Here is an 18,227-nt window from a genome sequence, read left to right on the forward strand (position 1 = left end):
AGAGAAACTGTTTGGAGGTGAAGTTTAGGTGCTTCTCACTCAACCTATAAAAAGTGTCAGATATAGCATGCTACCCTAAATTTGAGAGCTTGAGTTTTCTCAAGCACGGTTAAAAGTAAATTATTAATTTGGCTAAGAAAAAAAACCTGATAATAAAATCCATGTGATATTTTAGAAATAATTGATTCTGGTTAATAATACTTAAATACCACTTCTTAAAACACTGGGGGAAAATTACTTATTCAGAAATCCTTTCAGGTTTATTCCCCTCAGTTTTTCTGCATTTCCTTTCAAAGCTCACTCTTTTGACATGATAGAGCTTTCTGTTGTCTGTTTACAGTTAGTGCAAAATCATTCCTGATTTCTTTTGGAAAATAACCAGTTTTGTCAGTTTACTGCAACTGGCTTAAGAATTGACATTATCCAGTTTTGTGTTGCATTAACCAGAAGGTCTTAAGGTTCTGTGGCATTGCAGGATATTATTCTAAAGGCTGTTGTTGCAAATATCTGTAGCATTTAAAATTATTGTAAAAATTGTGTAATAATGATGCTTTTAGCATAACATAGCTTAATCACACGTGTTTCAGAGCATTTTAAGAAAGATGCCAATGTCACTATGCTAGTTTTCAAATGGGAAAAATTTGGGTCACAGAATTGATAAGAATCTCAGTGCAAAGCTTATGATCCTTCTAGGAGAAGATACAGGGGATAAAACGTTCATCTTAATGAATTCAGGTTAAGTTCTGCCATGAACAGAGCCAGGATTTTTCTTCTTGGGGATTAATTTTTCTTCTCATTGACCGGACTGTCAGTCTAGTAGCCTGTTCGTTGGACCATAATGCTTTCAGGCTTTTTAAATAAAAATAAATAAATAAATTAGCCATTTAGTGTTTATGAAAATAACATTTGAACACTTTTAAAAAGAAAATTATGAAATATGCTGATCTGACAACATAATTGTTTCAGTGATTTCAAAACCTTAAATTATTTAATAAAAACAGGTATACGAACATATGCCTTGCACTGAGAGGGGATAATTCTTTTAGCATTCCTTTGTAGTGGTGTAAGAAACATAGATTAATAACAATATTTTTTTCATGTTGTGCTGCTGTGCTTTCCTGCTTAGTCGCAACTCTGCCTTTACTCAAGAAGGAGCTCGGTTACGACCCTCATCAGTCGGACATTTAGTGGACCATGTAGTTCACACTTCCCCAAGTGACGTATTTGTCAATCACAGATCTCCATCTTCCACCCAAGCTAATAGCATCATACTGGAATCATCACCGTAAGTTCAGCTGGTCATTATTACATGGTAGCATGCAGGGCTTCTGAAGAGAAATCAGAAATCTTTGCCATTAAGAATTTAGTGTTAAATGTTTGGGTCAGGGAGAGACAGAAAATCTAATAAAAAGGTGGCAGTTGTTTAGGGAGTATTAGTATAGATCCTCCTGAAAGTTAAATGATACAGAAGTAAAGACCTATATCTGACATGTTCCTGGTGCCGGATTACAGTACCTCCCCCGCCCACCCAAAGTGTGGGTTTGCTGTAATGTGACCATCAGTGCCTGGATGTGGAAGTAAAAGTTATTTTTTTGGTGGAACTGAGGTATGTTGTTTTGCAATAAAAGTTTTTAATTCCCCTGAGTTTGAGAATTTTGCTTTTTGTCAAGGCACAAAATTACGCATGAGCTTTACAAACTACATAACCAAAATACCTTTTTAGCATCCCAGCATTCTGAGGTTCCTAGTACGTTTTGTATATTGCAATAGAGTGTATCTTTACTTTTTTAAGATGGCACTATCAGGCTTTTTTGCTGTTATGCCGAGTATTCTTGATACTGTAAGTTCACTATGTTATAGTGGGCAAAATAAAAAACTATTATTATGTATTAAGTCCAGAAGGATGACAGACAAAAATCATTGAGTTATTTAAAGATTTTAAATACTCAGTAATTTATGGCAAGAGTACAGATTAATTGAGGGGAAAAAGTGCACAATATACACCTTATTAATTCTGCCACTATACCTTCTTATGTGTAGCTATACATGTAGTGCTAAACTTGCCCTCATAATTTTGTATAATCTCTGTTAGCAAGGCAGTTGTGCAAACAGTTTCAAAACCATTTGAGAACTATAAAATAGCACATACATAATGGTATGTTTATAAGCAAATTGTGTGTCTCAGGAAAAATTAGGAAGGTATTTCAACACGATTTGAAAACCTTGCTTGGACTGTATCTTCAGTTTTAACAACTGTGCATAACTTTGGGGAGGGAAATAGAATAGAAAATTTTTAAAGTTTTGTAAAATAATACAAAGTGCTTTTTATGATAAGGTGCAGTAGTTATAATTTGACCATCAGCGAGCTGTTTAGCTTTCAGAGTTATAAAACAGTAACTTGGCCTAATAATATAAAAGCCCCTTTTTTGGACGGGCTTTTGTAACCTATTCACGTGGCAAAGGGAGTCTCAAAACTGGAACACTTGTGAGTCTTTTCTCATATTGGAGTTCTGCTGTACAGAGGTCACATAGGGTCAGGTTCTTTCTGTTCCAAGACTTCCAACTAAACTCAGGAGAAACACTTACTGAGTGGTAGAGTGATACAGTGAAGTAAGCACAACTCTTAAATATTCTCTTTTATTCAAATGCCTTTAAGTTCAATTGTAAAAGATGTCTCTGAGTGTCCTTGAGTTTTGTTTATTTAATACCTGATTTCTTGTGTAAGTCACCATAGAAATGAGTCTTAAAAAGAGAGGAAGTGGTTTTATAAAGTAGTTAAGCAACTATGGCTGTTCTGTTTCATGATTTTGCCCAAGCAGAAAAAAACTATTGCTTTTCTATCACTAAGATTTGGGTTTTGTTTTTCCCCTTGTTGGAAGCTTAAAAGTGGAATTTAATCTCCCAGTATAGATATCTAGCATAAGATATTTTTAAGAATAAGGACGTTGACTGTCAAAAATGCATGAACCCCATTAGGGTCTTCTGAAAGTTTCAAGTGCTGTTATTGATTCAAGATCTGACATTTACAAAAGAAAGTAGTAGTCATGAGGTTCATATTAGCTTAAAAAGGTATTGTTTTACAGTCCAAAAAGCTATTTCTTAGACAGTTTAACCTTTCTGAGTGAAAAGATTTGAGTAGTCCATCTGCCAATTTGTTGGGGATTTTTATTTCTCGATCAAATTTACATATGTAAGAAAGTCAGAGGGGCCAGCCTGACAGGCAGTAAGTTTAGTGATCGCTGGGTTTGGAGTCAAAATAGCAAAATAAATCAGAGTTTCAGTGCAGTTTGGGATATTACAGTTTACCTAATACAACCTTTAATTCCATGTTTTTTTCTTCATCTGCATGTGCTATTCAAAAGTAAATTGAGAGATTTCTGCGTGTAGTTCCCTGCGGTAATTATACCTTAAATTTCAAAAGCACTTGATATGTCTTTAGTTTAATAAATGTATGGGGGTGTGTATGAAACTTTTTAAATATATTAAAAGGTCAGACCGGATATCTGTAACAAAAATACTCAAAGCTTGTCAGTGGGAGGGTTTGAGTGTTATTTTATTATTATGTAAATTGCTGAATGTAGTAACAGAGAGCTGCTTTGCCTGCAAAATAGGCTGCTTTCACTGCCATTGTCTAAGCATTCCTAAGGAAATTCAAAGCTGACTGGGCAAATATAAAGCAATGAAGTTTTTGCCCAAGGCTTGATTGTTAGTTCTCACAATTCATTATGCTAATATATTACAGTACTTGCATTGCAGCTCCTAAAATGCTCATTTAAGTAACTTTTCAAAGCTTTTCTGTAAGGTTGCATGTTCAGCAGGAATTTATTTGTGTTTGTTGTCATGTATGTACAGACATCTAGTCAAACATAAGATCCCATCTTTTCCTTGCTGGAATGACTTCTTTTGTGTGTCTACTTGTTTTCTGTTCCTTTTTTATTCCGTTTAAAACTCTCAGGAGTAATTGTTTGCAGGAAAATACATAACTATATTGCCCTTCACTTAAAAGACTGAATAATCTGTGCTGGCCAGACTTCAATGAATATATAGGCGGTTAAAAAGCTCTGACTGACCTTTGTAAGTCAATGTCCACATAATTTATAGCTCCCTTAAATTGGTTTTGCAAATGTTCACAATCATCATATTTTCCTTTCTCCACAAAAATGAGTTTAGAAAAGCTGCTTATCCTGAAAAATAAAATATACTATTGATATGCTCTTTTTTTACGGCTGCGTATATTGAAAAGTGTTAAGAAATATTATTTTTATTCACCAGTGTGTTTTGAACGTGAGGTTCCTCAGACATCAGATACTGAATAATGAGTACTTTTTTCTTTTAACACTGCATGAAAAATAATTATTTTCTGAAGGTCGAAATTTAGCAAAAACATACAGAAAAAATACTATTAGGATCATTTCAAGTGTACTGTTTTCATACACTTGACAAAAAAATTATCATTTTTTTTTCCTAAGAAAATGATCTAAATTTTTTAAAATTGAAATGAAAAACGAGTGGTTTTTCAAAGTGAGGTGTTCCATTTCCCATGCAATTTTCATGCTTTTTGAAAGAGCTTCATCCTTTGTTTGAAATCACTGTAGACAATTGCGATCTGATTTTTTTTGTTTTTATTTGAAAACACGTATCTGCGATCTGCCTTTCTTTAATTGTGTAGAAGCAAATTATACGGCACAGAATTTGATGTGTGCCTTAGGTTTTCTAACTTGCAGCCACTTGAAATGCTGTGCTGTCTTATAATGAGAGTCTTACCCTCCTAACAGTTTACTGTGGCTAGACCAGTTAAATACAGTAGGACAGTGGTCCTCACATGGTTACCCGTGCTTTTCAGAGGGATGTTATGCTATGAGTTACTGCTGCAGCTTACTGGTAACGAAAGGGGCAGTGTCCTGTTTCTGGCTTCTGGGAGTGTGCTTACCTCCCCGTGCTACGGCCGACCCTGTGATGAAGGGGTTCACCTTGTTGAACCAGCAGAGAGCTACCCAGGCTTGCCCAAAAAGTCGATGTATTTTGGCGTGCTTGGTGAGTCGCCTTAGCCAAGGGAGGAGCACCAGAGCACTTCAGGGAAGGGGCCGTGGGTGCAGGTGGAAGAAAGAACGGAGGCATCCATTGGTGGTGGTAGCGTTCTCTTTAGATTTAGCTGTAACCTGTAACTTCATTCTTGGTGGTTTTTGCATTTGCCACTAGTATCAGTGGGCTGTTGTCATAAGTCGTTAAATTACTTAATAGCACCTTTTAATGTGGTTGGTGAGGAGGAAGGCATGTATCCTCACTGGTATTTAGAAACTGGCATTCAAACCGAGTTAATGGGAACTACGTGCTAACTGCCCTTTTAGGCCTCTCAATGTTCTTCTTAATTCGTAAATGTAAAGCCATATAATGAAAGGTGAATCATATATTTATGTAATACAAATTATACAGTTAAGCTTTTATTCCAAAAGGACTAATAAAGGAAATTATCCATATTATACATAAACACAGAGAACATTTTTATTAACCTACAGTAGAGTACATGCAAATCTAAACCAGAAATAGAACTTTCTGCTATTTCATCTTCAGTAATGGTGTTAAAACACAACTAAAAAATGCATGTGATGAGTGCCATTTTTACAGATGTTTCAAAGGGGGATGTGTTCAAGAGAAGGGAAAAAAAACCAAAGTTCTCTTGAAATGTATACACAGAGTTTTAAATTAAAAAATTAAAATTTAACACTCATCTCCAACGGGCTTTTCAAGTAAATGCAGGGGGACAGTTGAGTTGTTTTCAGCTTGCACTCCTCCTTTTGTAGATCAAAAGCCAAAAACTAGTGTGGGAGCACTTTATTATGCTGCTTGTGTCTATTTTTAAGATTTAAATTACAGACATTAAAGATGCAAACTAATTGATTTTCTTACTGAGCAGAACATTAGTGACATACCTATTTTAGAAATAATTTCTTTTTAAGAAAGAGTGAAGAGTATAAACACAGCAAATTTTATAATATTCCAATGTAAAGTAGATTAAGAATGTTGAAACCATTTAAAAAAAGAGTCGTGCAAAAGATGAACTTGCTGTTCCTGTGTACAGTTGGTTGTCAAGAAGAAAGCAGTAATATGTCCAACCATACACTTTCAGTATATTCCACCAACAGTACGTTTTTGAGATGCTAAAAATACATAGAGATGTTCAGCTCTCAAACTCTTGAGTTTCTTCTAGCATTTTCAGTTTGCTTGGAGCCCTGAAAGAACTGTCAATATCTCATGATCATTCCACTTCATACTTCTATTTTGGTATTTAGATCTCAAGAGACTCCTATAGATGGGCAGCCTCCTGCGTTACCACCCAAACAATTTAAAAAGAACAGTTGGAACCAAATTCATCATTCACACTCGCAGCAAGAACTGGATAACCATATTAATGAAACGTTTGATGTTCCTGCATCACCTGAAAAATCCACAGTGAGTTTTTGGGTCCAGTTTAACCATTCTGCTTTTTATCAGAATGATGGTCCTACTTTTCATGAGCTTGGTTCTGATGCATTTCAGAGAGTTGTTGTGTTTGTGCATTACGTTGCTGCGTTTCCATGTCTCTGCTAGCTCCTGCTATTTTTAGCATCTGCTAGAGCAGTTCTTTGTCAGCTGTGATCAAATGACTGCGTTGGGATGGATAGGGGAATGTTTTGAACATGAGCTTTTCAGCACATGCAGAAATTTCTAACTAACCTCTTATTTGAGGAGTCATTTACCATCAATTTTAAAGAAGGCATTGCAGACACTACCACTGGTGTTTAATCCAGCTTTTATCAAAAAAATTAAACAAAAAATGCCTACCAGCTTCTAGAGCAGTTTTGTCAGGAAAGGCTTCTTGAATCTGTGGCTGCATTTCTTTCTCTTCAGAATTTCCAAGAAAGAGAGTCTACCAAGAGACCTGTGACAAGAAATGTAAAAATCTGAGCATAAGTTCTTTTTCCACGCTTAAGCACATGCTGGATGAGTAAGCTAGTCAGTTGATTATTGTCTGACTGAGGTGAGATCTCACTGACCGTTTTTGTGATTTTTGGCCTTCCAGAAGTTTTCGTATGGTTTTTGGTTTTATACTGATGTGGGACAAGAAACGTTTTGCAGGATGGGATAACTGTTTAACATGCAGCTGTAGCAAATACTGTGTAAACAGTTTTGCCAACCTCAATCATTGAAAAGTATGAGTCAGCTCCCAAAATTGATATTTGAGAAATGCCTTTGGTTTATTTTTATTTGCGTTCTGAACTCTAAGCCTAGGGTGTTCTCTCAGGCCTTGTTACAGAGTTCAGATTCCCATAAACCCCATGTTTAATTTCATAGCTGGAGTTTTAATAAAACATGCAAAAGTGAAACTTGTAAATTTATGAGCATTTTGGGAATGTTGTAAAAAATTCTGCCTTAATTAAATAATGAAACAGAATTTTTAACAGCTTTTTCTTCTGTCAGTGCTTACCCGAGTCATATTACGGTAATGTTCTGTTTTGAAAGATAATACTACTCCTCAAGTTTTTCTGCTCTGTATTGTTATCTTTACTAAATGGACAAAAGTAACTTTCAGTTGTTTTTTTAACTCCTTTTAGTTCTGTAAAACCAACACAGCTTCTGAGAATGAGTTTCTTTTTTACCTGTGCATTGTCAGTGTGATTGTTTGCTGTGGTCCAATGGGCCACATTTGGGCCTCACTTAAGGCAGTACACTATTGTAATTGAAGATCTAATTTGGTCTGCTGATGGCTTTTTAATTTGGGTATTAGAGAAGGAACGCAGCACGACTCTGAAATTTTGTGAAATAATAAATTTAGGGTTTGGAATCTGTTTTTTTTTTTTCCAAAGTTGCTTTTCTGACCAGAATGCACTTCAGATTCCTGCACCACTGAAGTCTCTTCTGCTGCTCTATCTCAAATATTATAAGGAAAACCTCTCACCATTTTGACTTCATTTAGCTATTAAATTTCCGTTGTCTGTTGTATGTATAGAGAGCCTATTTAGAAAGGGAGTAGGTCACATATGGGAATGACAACTTTTTATTCCATCTGCAGTCCCTAAGTATCCAGTCTGAGAATGTCCAGAAGTATTTGAAAACAGGTGTGACCAGGAGTCCTTTCCATCAAACAGGTTAATGATGATACACAGTGCTCTCTTCAGGTTTTTCATTATAAACTGCTGCTCAAAATAGCCTGTTAATGCAGGAAATTATTATTCCTTCCTTGTCTGGGGAGCGCAGTGGCACAAAAGTTACCAAAATGCTGTAAGTGAGCACTTGAACGTGAGTCTGGTCTCCCATGTCAGTGAACATAAGCTAAAATGATTGTGGCATGTCATCAGGCGTCCTAAGCACCCTTCCTTCTCATTAACATCTCTTATGTTGTGACTTTTACCTCCTTCCTCAAATTTTTTATCTTTTCATTACTATGAATGTGTTTACAGGGACTTTTTGTTTTAACCAAGAGCTTAAAACACCTGGAATTGAGTTAACTTTTTATGAGCCAAGTTGAGCAGACTTCTTTTACCTATTTGCAAGTTTTTGAACTTGAAAGTTTTTGAATTTGCAAGTTTTTGAACTTTCTTACATATAGAAATGTTTGCTCTTGGTTTTTCGTTTTCTTCATCTCTGAATATGAGTTTTATGTTTTGCCTGTAATTGGTAACATTGAAAACTTCCTTGAAACAAATTTCTTTAATAACACTTCACATCCTCACTATAGAAACTATAAAAATACTAGCTAATGTTGAGTCTGTGAAATAAATATTGATGGGAACAAACTAAAAATCACCTCAATGGCACTAAGTTGATTTTTCCTGATTAAAAAAGTTTCTAGTACTCCCCAATTTATCAGTAGTTCCTTTAACGTGGTGTTGTGATCAGAATGAAACCAGAAAGCAAGCAGCTAAAATTGCCAGAGCTTGATCAGTGCAGAGCATGTGTCACACCTCATCGTCCACTACATTGGAAATGGAATAGGGGACATGGAACCAAGATTTTGTTGCCAAACTTGTCCTTCCTTACTACTGTCATATTGCTGTTAATCGAAACAAAAGCGTACCTTCAATTTACCTTATTTTTCTTCATATTACATTCTTAGAGCAGGTTTTTCACTGTGGTCTTAATTAGAATGAATTTAAGGAGTTCCCATTTAGTAAACTGTTTTTCCTAAGTCTACTTGAAGCCAATTAGTCTTTTCTAATACTGTTTCTTACTTTGAGCTTACTTTGACAGAACACACTTTTAACTTAGTTATGTCTTTTAAATGTGTAACTTTTCCCATCTATGCAAAACTCAAGATAAGACATTTGTACTGTTACTTGATGCTTTCTCAAGTGTCCAGAAGCAATTACTGGGTGAGGAAACTGCAAAATTACCACCTACAATATCCTCAAAGTTCAACTATGAACAAAATATATATTAATATAATATATTTTTTGTTTGCTAGCCCAATGGTGGTGTCCCCCATGACAATCTCGTTATGATCAGAATGAAACCAGATGAAAATGGAAGGTTTGGCTTCAATGTAAAGGTAACAGTACATCTATTCCCTTCATGTCTGTTAAGATTATTTTCTGACATTTGTGACTTATTACTAATTTAATTTGTTTTTAAAGGGTGGATATGATCAGAAGATGCCGGTAATAGTGTCCAGGGTAGCTCCAGGAACACCTGTAAGTTATCAAAAAACCAAACTTGGTAGCAATATCTGTATATCTTGAAGTATGTATTCAAAACAGCAAATTATTTTGTAGTTGCCTATGAAAACAGTTTGTGCTATAACATTATCCTAACAAAGCAAATTATGTGCAGTAAGAATTTGATGGGGCCGCATAACATATTATTAAAAGTTCTTCAACCCTTAAAAATATTTTTTTCTTACTGAAAGAAAATTCACTTCCTGAAGATTACAGGGAGTTACAGATGTTCAGTATGCACTATTTCTTAAGCTGTGTAATCCTAAAAACACATTTACTTTATTACTTTTTTTAAATACAGGCATTCATATAATTTCACATAAATTATGTATTGGAAGAGTCTTTTAGTGTGTTAAAAATAACTGAAATAGCAAATCTCATTTTAGTGACAGATGTAGCTGACTAAAGCCAAGATTTAGATTAAAATCAGACATCATGAATCATTCATCAGGTCTGATTGTCTGTTGTTACTGGTGTTTAGTGACTATCAATAGTGTCTTCAGACTAGGCACAATATTTTGTCAGTCGATTGACAAAAATACTGACCTGGTGTTCAGCTGACTGGAGTCAGCTCTGTTTTTATACCTTTTAGAGTAGAGTGAACTCTTTATTTGCTGACATTTAAGTAGTACAGCTTTTTGTTTGTTTGTTTTGACAATTTGAAACTATTAAAATGTTTGCCAAGAGCATTGTTCTTGCCCATATCAAGTATTATCCTGAAAGATTTAATAACATGAATTTTGGCTGAATGCTTTAAACATCCACTGTCTAAGGAGAAGATATTTGGAGATGGCATGTGCTTTCTCTTCTGCAACGATGTTTAGACTATGGTTATAATAATGATTTCTATTACCTGATTTCTCTTTCTGGGACTACTGGGATTTGTGCATTGTCTTTGGTCCTTGTCTTACTCTTGTCACTGCAGTTGCGATATTTCGCACCTGAAACTTTTAAGCCTGTGAAATTGATTTGGACAAGGCTTTGCCATGTTGCTTCCTTCCCTTCAAAGATAAGAACATCCTGCTTTTTAATTGCCCATACAAAATGTAATTCAAAGAAAGGAGCTTTCTACTTCAACCATAGGAGTGGAGTAACAGCTGCGGAAAGACATGTTCCAGTGACAGTCACCTCCCAGTTGCAAATTGATTGGTTCATGTGAATGGCACTGTCTTATGTATTGTGTGATGCTTAAATTTATCATTTGAATACAATGCAGCCACCATAGCAACTAGGCTGTTAGGATTCAAGTCTCCAAGGTTCGTTATTTTAAGTCACTATTTTAAGGCGAGAAATTGGAAATGACTTGGTTTACAGATTTTATATATTTTTTTAAATTATTTTCTTTTCCCCAACTTTGCAGGCTGATCTCTGTGTCCCTCGTCTGAATGAAGGGGACCAGGTTGTACTGATTAACGGCAGGGATATAGCAGAACATACCCATGATCAAGTTGTTATGTTTATTAAAGCTAGCTGTGAGAGACACTCAGGGGAACTTGTGCTCCTAGTTCGACCCAATGGTGAGTGATTTGTACATAATAGTAATTAAAAAAATAAATCCATGCCTTGCTTTCGTCTTCCAACCTCCGTTTTGTCTCCTTAGATGGAATGCTTAACATCTTTGTAAGAACGAACTCCCTTGCTTGAAAAGGAATTGCAACAACACAATGTATTGCACAAATCTTGATCAATCCCATACTCTAAGGACCTGTGCATAACTTAGTGTTGAAAATTAATAGGAAAGTCACAGATCAAATATTTTTAACAGAGAGCTAATTTAAATTTTATTCTCACTCTTATTGATAAAAATGTCCAGAAAGCTATATGTATATTGAATGCAGCTTCTGAGATTGCTGTTATTCCCTTAAGGAAAATAAAAACCAAACACAAACAAAAAAACTCTCACCAAATACCCAGTGTTTGGATGACTTTGGAGGTCCATATATGCAAAATCCTTCCATATGTTTTTAAAACAATCCAGAACAACTGGTAATATTTCTACCTGAGGAGGCTTAATAGCGGAAAGTGCTATAAATGCAGTCTGAATAACAGCTTGTGCAATATATTTGTGAAATGCACTATTGGAGCATTGCCAGCAGATGGTCACTGGATTTAATTCTGCTGCACATCCCAGTTATAGTACAGTTGCAGAGGAAAAAGCAAAATGAAAAATAATGATGTTTAATCGGAATAATTGAAATTACTTTAGGAGAGGACCTCAGCCACCTCAATAAACAATTTTTTTTCTTTATTCACTTGTTTGCACTCCCCACTTAGTTGTGCTCTCATTCTGTGTGTAAGTTCTCTTGCAGCTTTTGTGTGCTTACTTTCTTTTTCAGATAAAATTGTTAGCTTTGTTTACAAATTTACTAAAACAGTTTCCTCTTGTGTGTTGATTATCTTTGTATTCTGGATGAAAACATTTGAGTTGTAGAAGTGAGGAGTTGCCAGTTTCCTCCTCCATGGTCATGGGATGTCATTTAAAAACAGGCTTTCGAACAGCGTATGTCTCTGTTACGTGTAGTAGAAGATGCATATTAATTTTCAGTTGGTTTATAGGCAGAGCACTTGTGCAGCATTGATAACATTATAATGACATATATCAATGCCATTTTCTCAAGTGGTCTGTGCATCTTGCCCTAATTACTGAAGCTTAATATCAGTTCAAAGTGAATTAAAAGTAAAAATGTAAATGCAACTGTAATGACTGCAGAGGCATGATATGAGAATCTGAGATTACATTGGACAAAGTAGGGTATAACATGAGTTTTGATCACAATTTTAGCAGGGATGTGTTTTCACGTAAAATTACAGTTAAACAAAAGAAATAGTTTTGTCATGGATTATAGTGATCAGTAAAGGCTACTTGCGCTTGCTGATGGGGACTCGAATCAGTGTTAATAAATGTGGATTTTTCTACAGGAGAAACGTTTGTCTTTTTTGCTGCTTTAAATAAATTACTTAGAGTTAACTTTACTTGCCAAACAGCATGTTCAGTCAGAGCATTCATACCTTTATTTTTTAGCTGTCTATGATGTTGTGGAAGAGAAGCTGGAGAGCGAGCCTGACTTCCAGTACATCCCTGAGAAATCTCCACTTGATGGTGTCCATCAAGATGATAATGCTCTGAGGGAATCCATGATTCAGCTAGCCGAGGGGCTTATCACTGGAACTGTTTTGGCTCAGTTCGATGTGAGTACCATGTTGCCTGTAGCTGTGTGCGTGTTCAAGGTCTTTTGGGATAGTAATTATTTTAAGCAGAGCAGATTTCAGTTATATTTCAGTAGAGTCAGCATCTTTTAGCAAAACAAGTGCCTTACCCACTCAAAAGAAAAATAAATTAAAAAAAAATAATAAATCCAGTCTTGTATTGTATGTGCAAATTTATGGCATAGAATAGTCCTAATGCTAATTTTTAATGTTGTTCATTATAAATAGCTTTATTGATTACTTACAGTTTTTTGTGGTTATCAGGGACCTATGCTAATAAAATACTTTCATAGAGATAAAGACTGAAAAACGTATACCAACATATGTATTGTGTACGCAGACCTTCATTCCGTATCTAAGTTACTGTAGAAACGGAATGACAGCTGAGCTGTTGACATCTTATGGACAATCTCAATGAGGGAAGGTAAAATTACCAATGAAAAATCCAACCCTAATCTTAAGGCTTAGTGTAACAATGTCTTTTATAAATAGTTGATTTTTTTTTTTGACATATTTCAAAAGAACAGTACACTTCCTGTGGGGTCCTAAGCTGCTGATAGCCGTAGTCTGTCTTTAGCACGAACTCGTGCCGTGGTGATATTCCATCTGTAATGCATGAGATCAAGTGACTTAAAGCAGGAAGCAGTAGGTGTGTAAAACACAGCAGTGCATTCTGTGAATTCCTTGCCAAATGGAGAGCTAGCATTATGTATTACAACATACATTTCTAAAATATATACTATTCTTTGAGAACTTTGGTAGAATTTACTTTGAGAAAATCTTTTCTTTCTTTTATATAAAAGTGATTTAAAAATCCTCCTTAATCATACGTTTTCAGTTTCACAAGCAGGTTCGATGTTTAGAAGTTTTTAAAGTGCTTTTTGTTGAACCTGGATCATTTCACTGATACTGTTCTCAGCAGAAGGGTTGTGGCAGTGCATGTCTGGGGCGTGAGAGGGCAGGAACCTCTCAGAGGAGATTTTGTGCAGGAAAAGCACAAGGTAGCCCAGGATTTGATTCACAGTTATTGAAATACAGAAGGACATCTTGGGGGGGGGGGGGGGGGGGGGGGGGCGGGAAGTGAAACAACTGCAATGTAGATAGATGCCTATATGCAACACAGTCTGCTTGTCCCAAGTCACTCTATGGAATGTCAGTATCTGTCAGTTCCCTTACCAGTATACAATATGGACTTTTCTCTGGAACAGCATTCTTATGGAAGCTTGAAATTTAACATTCAGTTTGTCTTTAAACAAATTGTGATGACTTCTTGATTATTTTGAGTGATCTACAGCATAACTGACTTTGTAGTGCTTTCTTGTGAAAAGTGCCGTTGCTCAGTAGTTTGTGTTCTAAAAAGTACCTCTGGGCAAATAATGTAGTAATGGGTCTTTTGCATCAATTATGGTCTGACCATCGCTTTTGTCTTTCAGCAATTGTATAGGAAAAAGCCTGGAATGACAATGTCTTGTGCCAGATTACCTCAAAACATTTCCAAAAATAGATACAGAGACATTTCGCCTTGTAAGTATGTGTTTGTGAGTGTGTTCTAAAAGTATTTTACTGTAGTTAGTAAGTAAGTAACATCTTTCTAAAAATTCTTTCAGATGATGCTACACGGGTTATTTTAAAAAGTAATGAAGATTACATCAATGCAAATTATATAAACGTGAGTAGTATTTTTCAAAAAAGCTTCTGACATAAGTAATTTTGCAGTTATTCAATGAAGAAGTTGATTTTAAAAAACCTCAACATTTTCATATATCTAGTTCAGACTAGAATAAACCTCTAGTCAGATGGGTTGAAATTTTCTGTAGATATACTTATTTGCTAATGCTTTGTGGCAGGTGTTTTTATAAATAAAACCAGGAAAAAGAAGAAAACGCTAAGAGAAGCTAGCCCTCTACCAGAGGAAGTCATTCTTTTCTGATTACTAATGTGGCAGTAGTGTTCAACATCAATAAAAGTTTAATCTGGCAGTACTTTCTTTTATATCTTTTTTTTTTTCTTTTTTCTTCTTTTTCATTGCCAATAACAAAAAAATTACATCTACTTACTTTCCCTTTCAGGGACAAAACCCAAAGATTAAATTAAATTCCAAGATCAGTATATTAAAAGCTACTGTCAGAAACCCACAGAGCATGAAATGTTTGCACCTGAATTATTTTCTAACTGGTCTATCATTTCTTTTTTTGAGCGTTAATCTTGATTATGGCAACTACGTAACTGTCAGTTAATATGCGAAGTGTACTTGGATCTTTGTAATAATTTTGCATGTGAAACACTTTGAAGAATTGTTATCAGTGCCAATCCATATTTACTAACTTACAATAAACAGAAATAATATAGTTGATGCTTTTTTAATGTATTAGTTACTCAACAGTAAACATCTGATGCTTGTCTTACATTTGCTGTAAGAATTAAAATAATGACTTTGTCTTTTTTTAGATGGAAATTCCTTCTTCCACAATAATAAACCAGTACATTGCTTGTCAAGGTCCATTACCGAACACTTGTCCTGATTTTTGGCAGATGACTTGGGAACAAGGCTCATCTATGGTTGTAATGTTAACGACTCAAGTTGAACGGGGCAGAGTAAGTAAAAGATTTGTTTAAATACTACTTGCATAATCTTCTAAAACTCTGTTGGTGGTTAGTCTTTAAAAGGTTAGAGGAATATATTATTATGACGTATAATATCCCCAGAGGTAATGGTTTAAACTAAAAGAGGGTAGATTCAGACTAGGTATAAGGAAGAAAGTTTTTACCACGAGGGTGGTGAAACACTGGAACAGGTTGCCCAGAGAGGTGGTAGATTCCCCATCCCTGGAAACATTCAAGGTCAGGTTGGATGGGGCTCTGAGCAACCTGATCTAGTTAAAGATGGCCCTGCTCACTGCAGGGAGGTTGGACTAGATGACTCTTCAAGTTCCCTTCCAACCCAAACTATTCTGTGACTTATTTTTCATAAGGGCAGTGCATTCCTAGTACTGTTTCAATGATGACTCTTACATTTTAAACCTTCTGATATTGTTAATGTAGCTAATACTTAAATTTCATGGAGGTCTGAAATACATCAAGGTCTTCATGTATTTCTTAAAATATTTTATGCTTCTTTGTTTGATTCTTCATTGTAAAGTAAAAAGCAACTGGAATTTACCTTCATAGGATTTTTTTCTCTGAACTCCAAATGAAGGAACTCCAAGAAGTTTTACCAGTTTTTGCAGATTAGCTCTTAGATATGTAGAGAATTTTTTTTTTTTAAGGCAGCCTAACACAGCTTTGTGGTGTTAAGATTCCATGCCGGGATGGCTGTCTTTAAGAGAATCCTTGATAAGCATGAAATCTAAAATTTTTCATGAAAGTGTTCTTCTATGGCTATTATAAACATTTGTTTAATCATATGAAAGAATCATAGTCCTTTTAAGTTATTTCCATACAAAAATGTGTAAAAATAGTAATAAAGTAATTAGAGTTATAAATTACTAAAAGTAACTGTATGGTGCTGTAAAAGGCCTCAGGTGTATTTTGTGGTTGGTTTGGTGGGGGGGGGGGGGGTTTGGATTTGTTTTCTTTAAGCTATAGTTTGTCCTAAATAGCTTAGTTTATTATGCAGCTCTGTCCTTTAGAGACAGGCAAAATAATCGAATCTGGTCATACACATCGTGTAAGTCCAGGCTATTGGGTTCGTAGTTCGGAGCATTCACAGTGGCACTGGCTAGTCGAGTGTGTGGACAGAAGTAACTGTTTGGAATAATAGTTTATGTGGATTTTCTCCACATAAGGATTTCTTTTGAAGATGGATTTTATAGTAGGTTGTAGGTTTTCTAATCAACTCAGGCTGCAGTTCAGCTGTTATATTCTAACCTTTTAATAACCATATATTTACTGGGAGGTCAGGCCTCTAAATACAATTAAAATAATCGAAGGGGACTTGCAGAGTTTTTAAACCGTTTTTCAGTGACTCAATGTTAGCATGATGCTGCCTGCTCCCAAACAAACATGATTAGAGGGAATTTCAGTACAAGTGCTCTTTTAATTTGAGTTTTATTTGCAGATCTGCTAAGAACAGACTTGCAGTAGCAGTTCTCTGAGGTTCCCCCACCCCTTCAATAATGATATTTGTGGAGTTCTTTGGAGAGCTGCTTAATAATGAAATAAAAGGACTTATCTGTCTTATACCCATAGGCAGACTCCCTGCTCTAAAGCTGATCATGAGGCTACTGACATCACTATCCCACTGCATGCCGGGATGTCTCAGTGGAGCAGGAAGTCTGCAAATCTGGCTGCTCTTAAAGAATCGCCAGGTGGGTTGGAAAAGCAAAAGTACACTTGAGCTGAAATGACCTCTGTCATTGGGCTTTTAAGCAACATATCTGAAAATCTTAGTGTTTGAAGTTTTCATTCGCATTCGATGACTTGATCAAGAGTCTTTGAAGTCCACCATTTGCATCTCCCTAATTTCTGCATTAGTTTAGCAACTTTTTTGTTGCTTATTGCTTTTTTTTTTCATTTGTTTTCTCATATAAATGTGCTTTGAGAAGATTAATTAGCATTTTGGAGGTCAAAAATGTTTATGAAGCAGCATCTTTGTCACTCAAGTGTTAAGATGGAATATTTGTAGATATGCTTTATTTTTTTGAACAATTATAATGAAAGTTAAAGATATCCATCTTTAGTTAAACTAACTTGAAGAGCTGGTGCATGTGTCCTCTTGAAAAGAGAACCAGGAAATCTCTGCAATACCTTATTTTATAAGCAATATTTAGGTAATAAAGTCTATTTGGTAAGTAAATTAATAGTGATTACAAAATGATCAAAATAACCTTTAATGACCAAAGATATTAGGAACTAGAGAGAATGAAAATAATACTAATTTACAATGAGTACTTTTACAAATACACATTTACAAATGTGAATTTAAACATAAGCATCTTTAAAAATGTGTTGACCTTAGGTTAAATGCCATCAGTACTGGCCAGAGCCATCAGGAAGCTCATCATACGGGAATTTCCAGATTACTTGCCATTCAGAAGAAGGAAATCCTGCTTATGTTTTTCGAGAAATGACGTTGACTAATCTGGAGGTAAAATCATATATTTTTAAGTATTAATATGTGGAATCCTCACAGACTAGCTAAAACTTACTTAATCGGACTTTCTTTTCAACTTATGTGGCATATCCGCATAAATAGAAGTGTTTATTTCTAGAAGCCTTTGGAAAACTACTTATCTTGCCATGTACTTAACTAGTGTAAATTCTGCTCTTAGAATGATAACAAACCTTTCAGTGGCAAAATACCACAATGATACAGTTCCCATAATTGTG

General features: G+C 35.3%; 1 protein-coding gene across 1 annotated transcript in view; it reads left to right on the forward strand.

Moving 5' to 3' along the window:
- The window catches only part of PTPN4 (protein tyrosine phosphatase non-receptor type 4), a 125,230-nt gene that overhangs the window by 93,830 nt on the left and 13,173 nt on the right, over nt 1-18,227 (forward strand). The window contains exons 15-24 of the mRNA XM_086615921.1: nt 1,127-1,285; nt 6,291-6,450; nt 9,443-9,526; nt 9,612-9,668; nt 11,053-11,209; nt 12,715-12,881; nt 14,333-14,423; nt 14,507-14,568; nt 15,348-15,494; nt 17,857-17,985. Coding sequence (XP_086472047.1) covers nt 1,127-1,285; nt 6,291-6,450; nt 9,443-9,526; nt 9,612-9,668; nt 11,053-11,209; nt 12,715-12,881; nt 14,333-14,423; nt 14,507-14,568; nt 15,348-15,494; nt 17,857-17,985 — 1,213 coding nt within the window. The remainder of the gene's footprint in view (nt 1-1,126; nt 1,286-6,290; nt 6,451-9,442; nt 9,527-9,611; nt 9,669-11,052; nt 11,210-12,714; nt 12,882-14,332; nt 14,424-14,506; nt 14,569-15,347; nt 15,495-17,856; nt 17,986-18,227) is intronic.

The sequence above is a fragment of the Tauraco erythrolophus genome, chromosome 8, assembly GCF_009769465.1.
Source record: "Tauraco erythrolophus isolate bTauEry1 chromosome 8, bTauEry1.pri, whole genome shotgun sequence".
Taxonomy (NCBI): Eukaryota; Metazoa; Chordata; class Aves; order Musophagiformes; family Musophagidae; genus Tauraco; species Tauraco erythrolophus.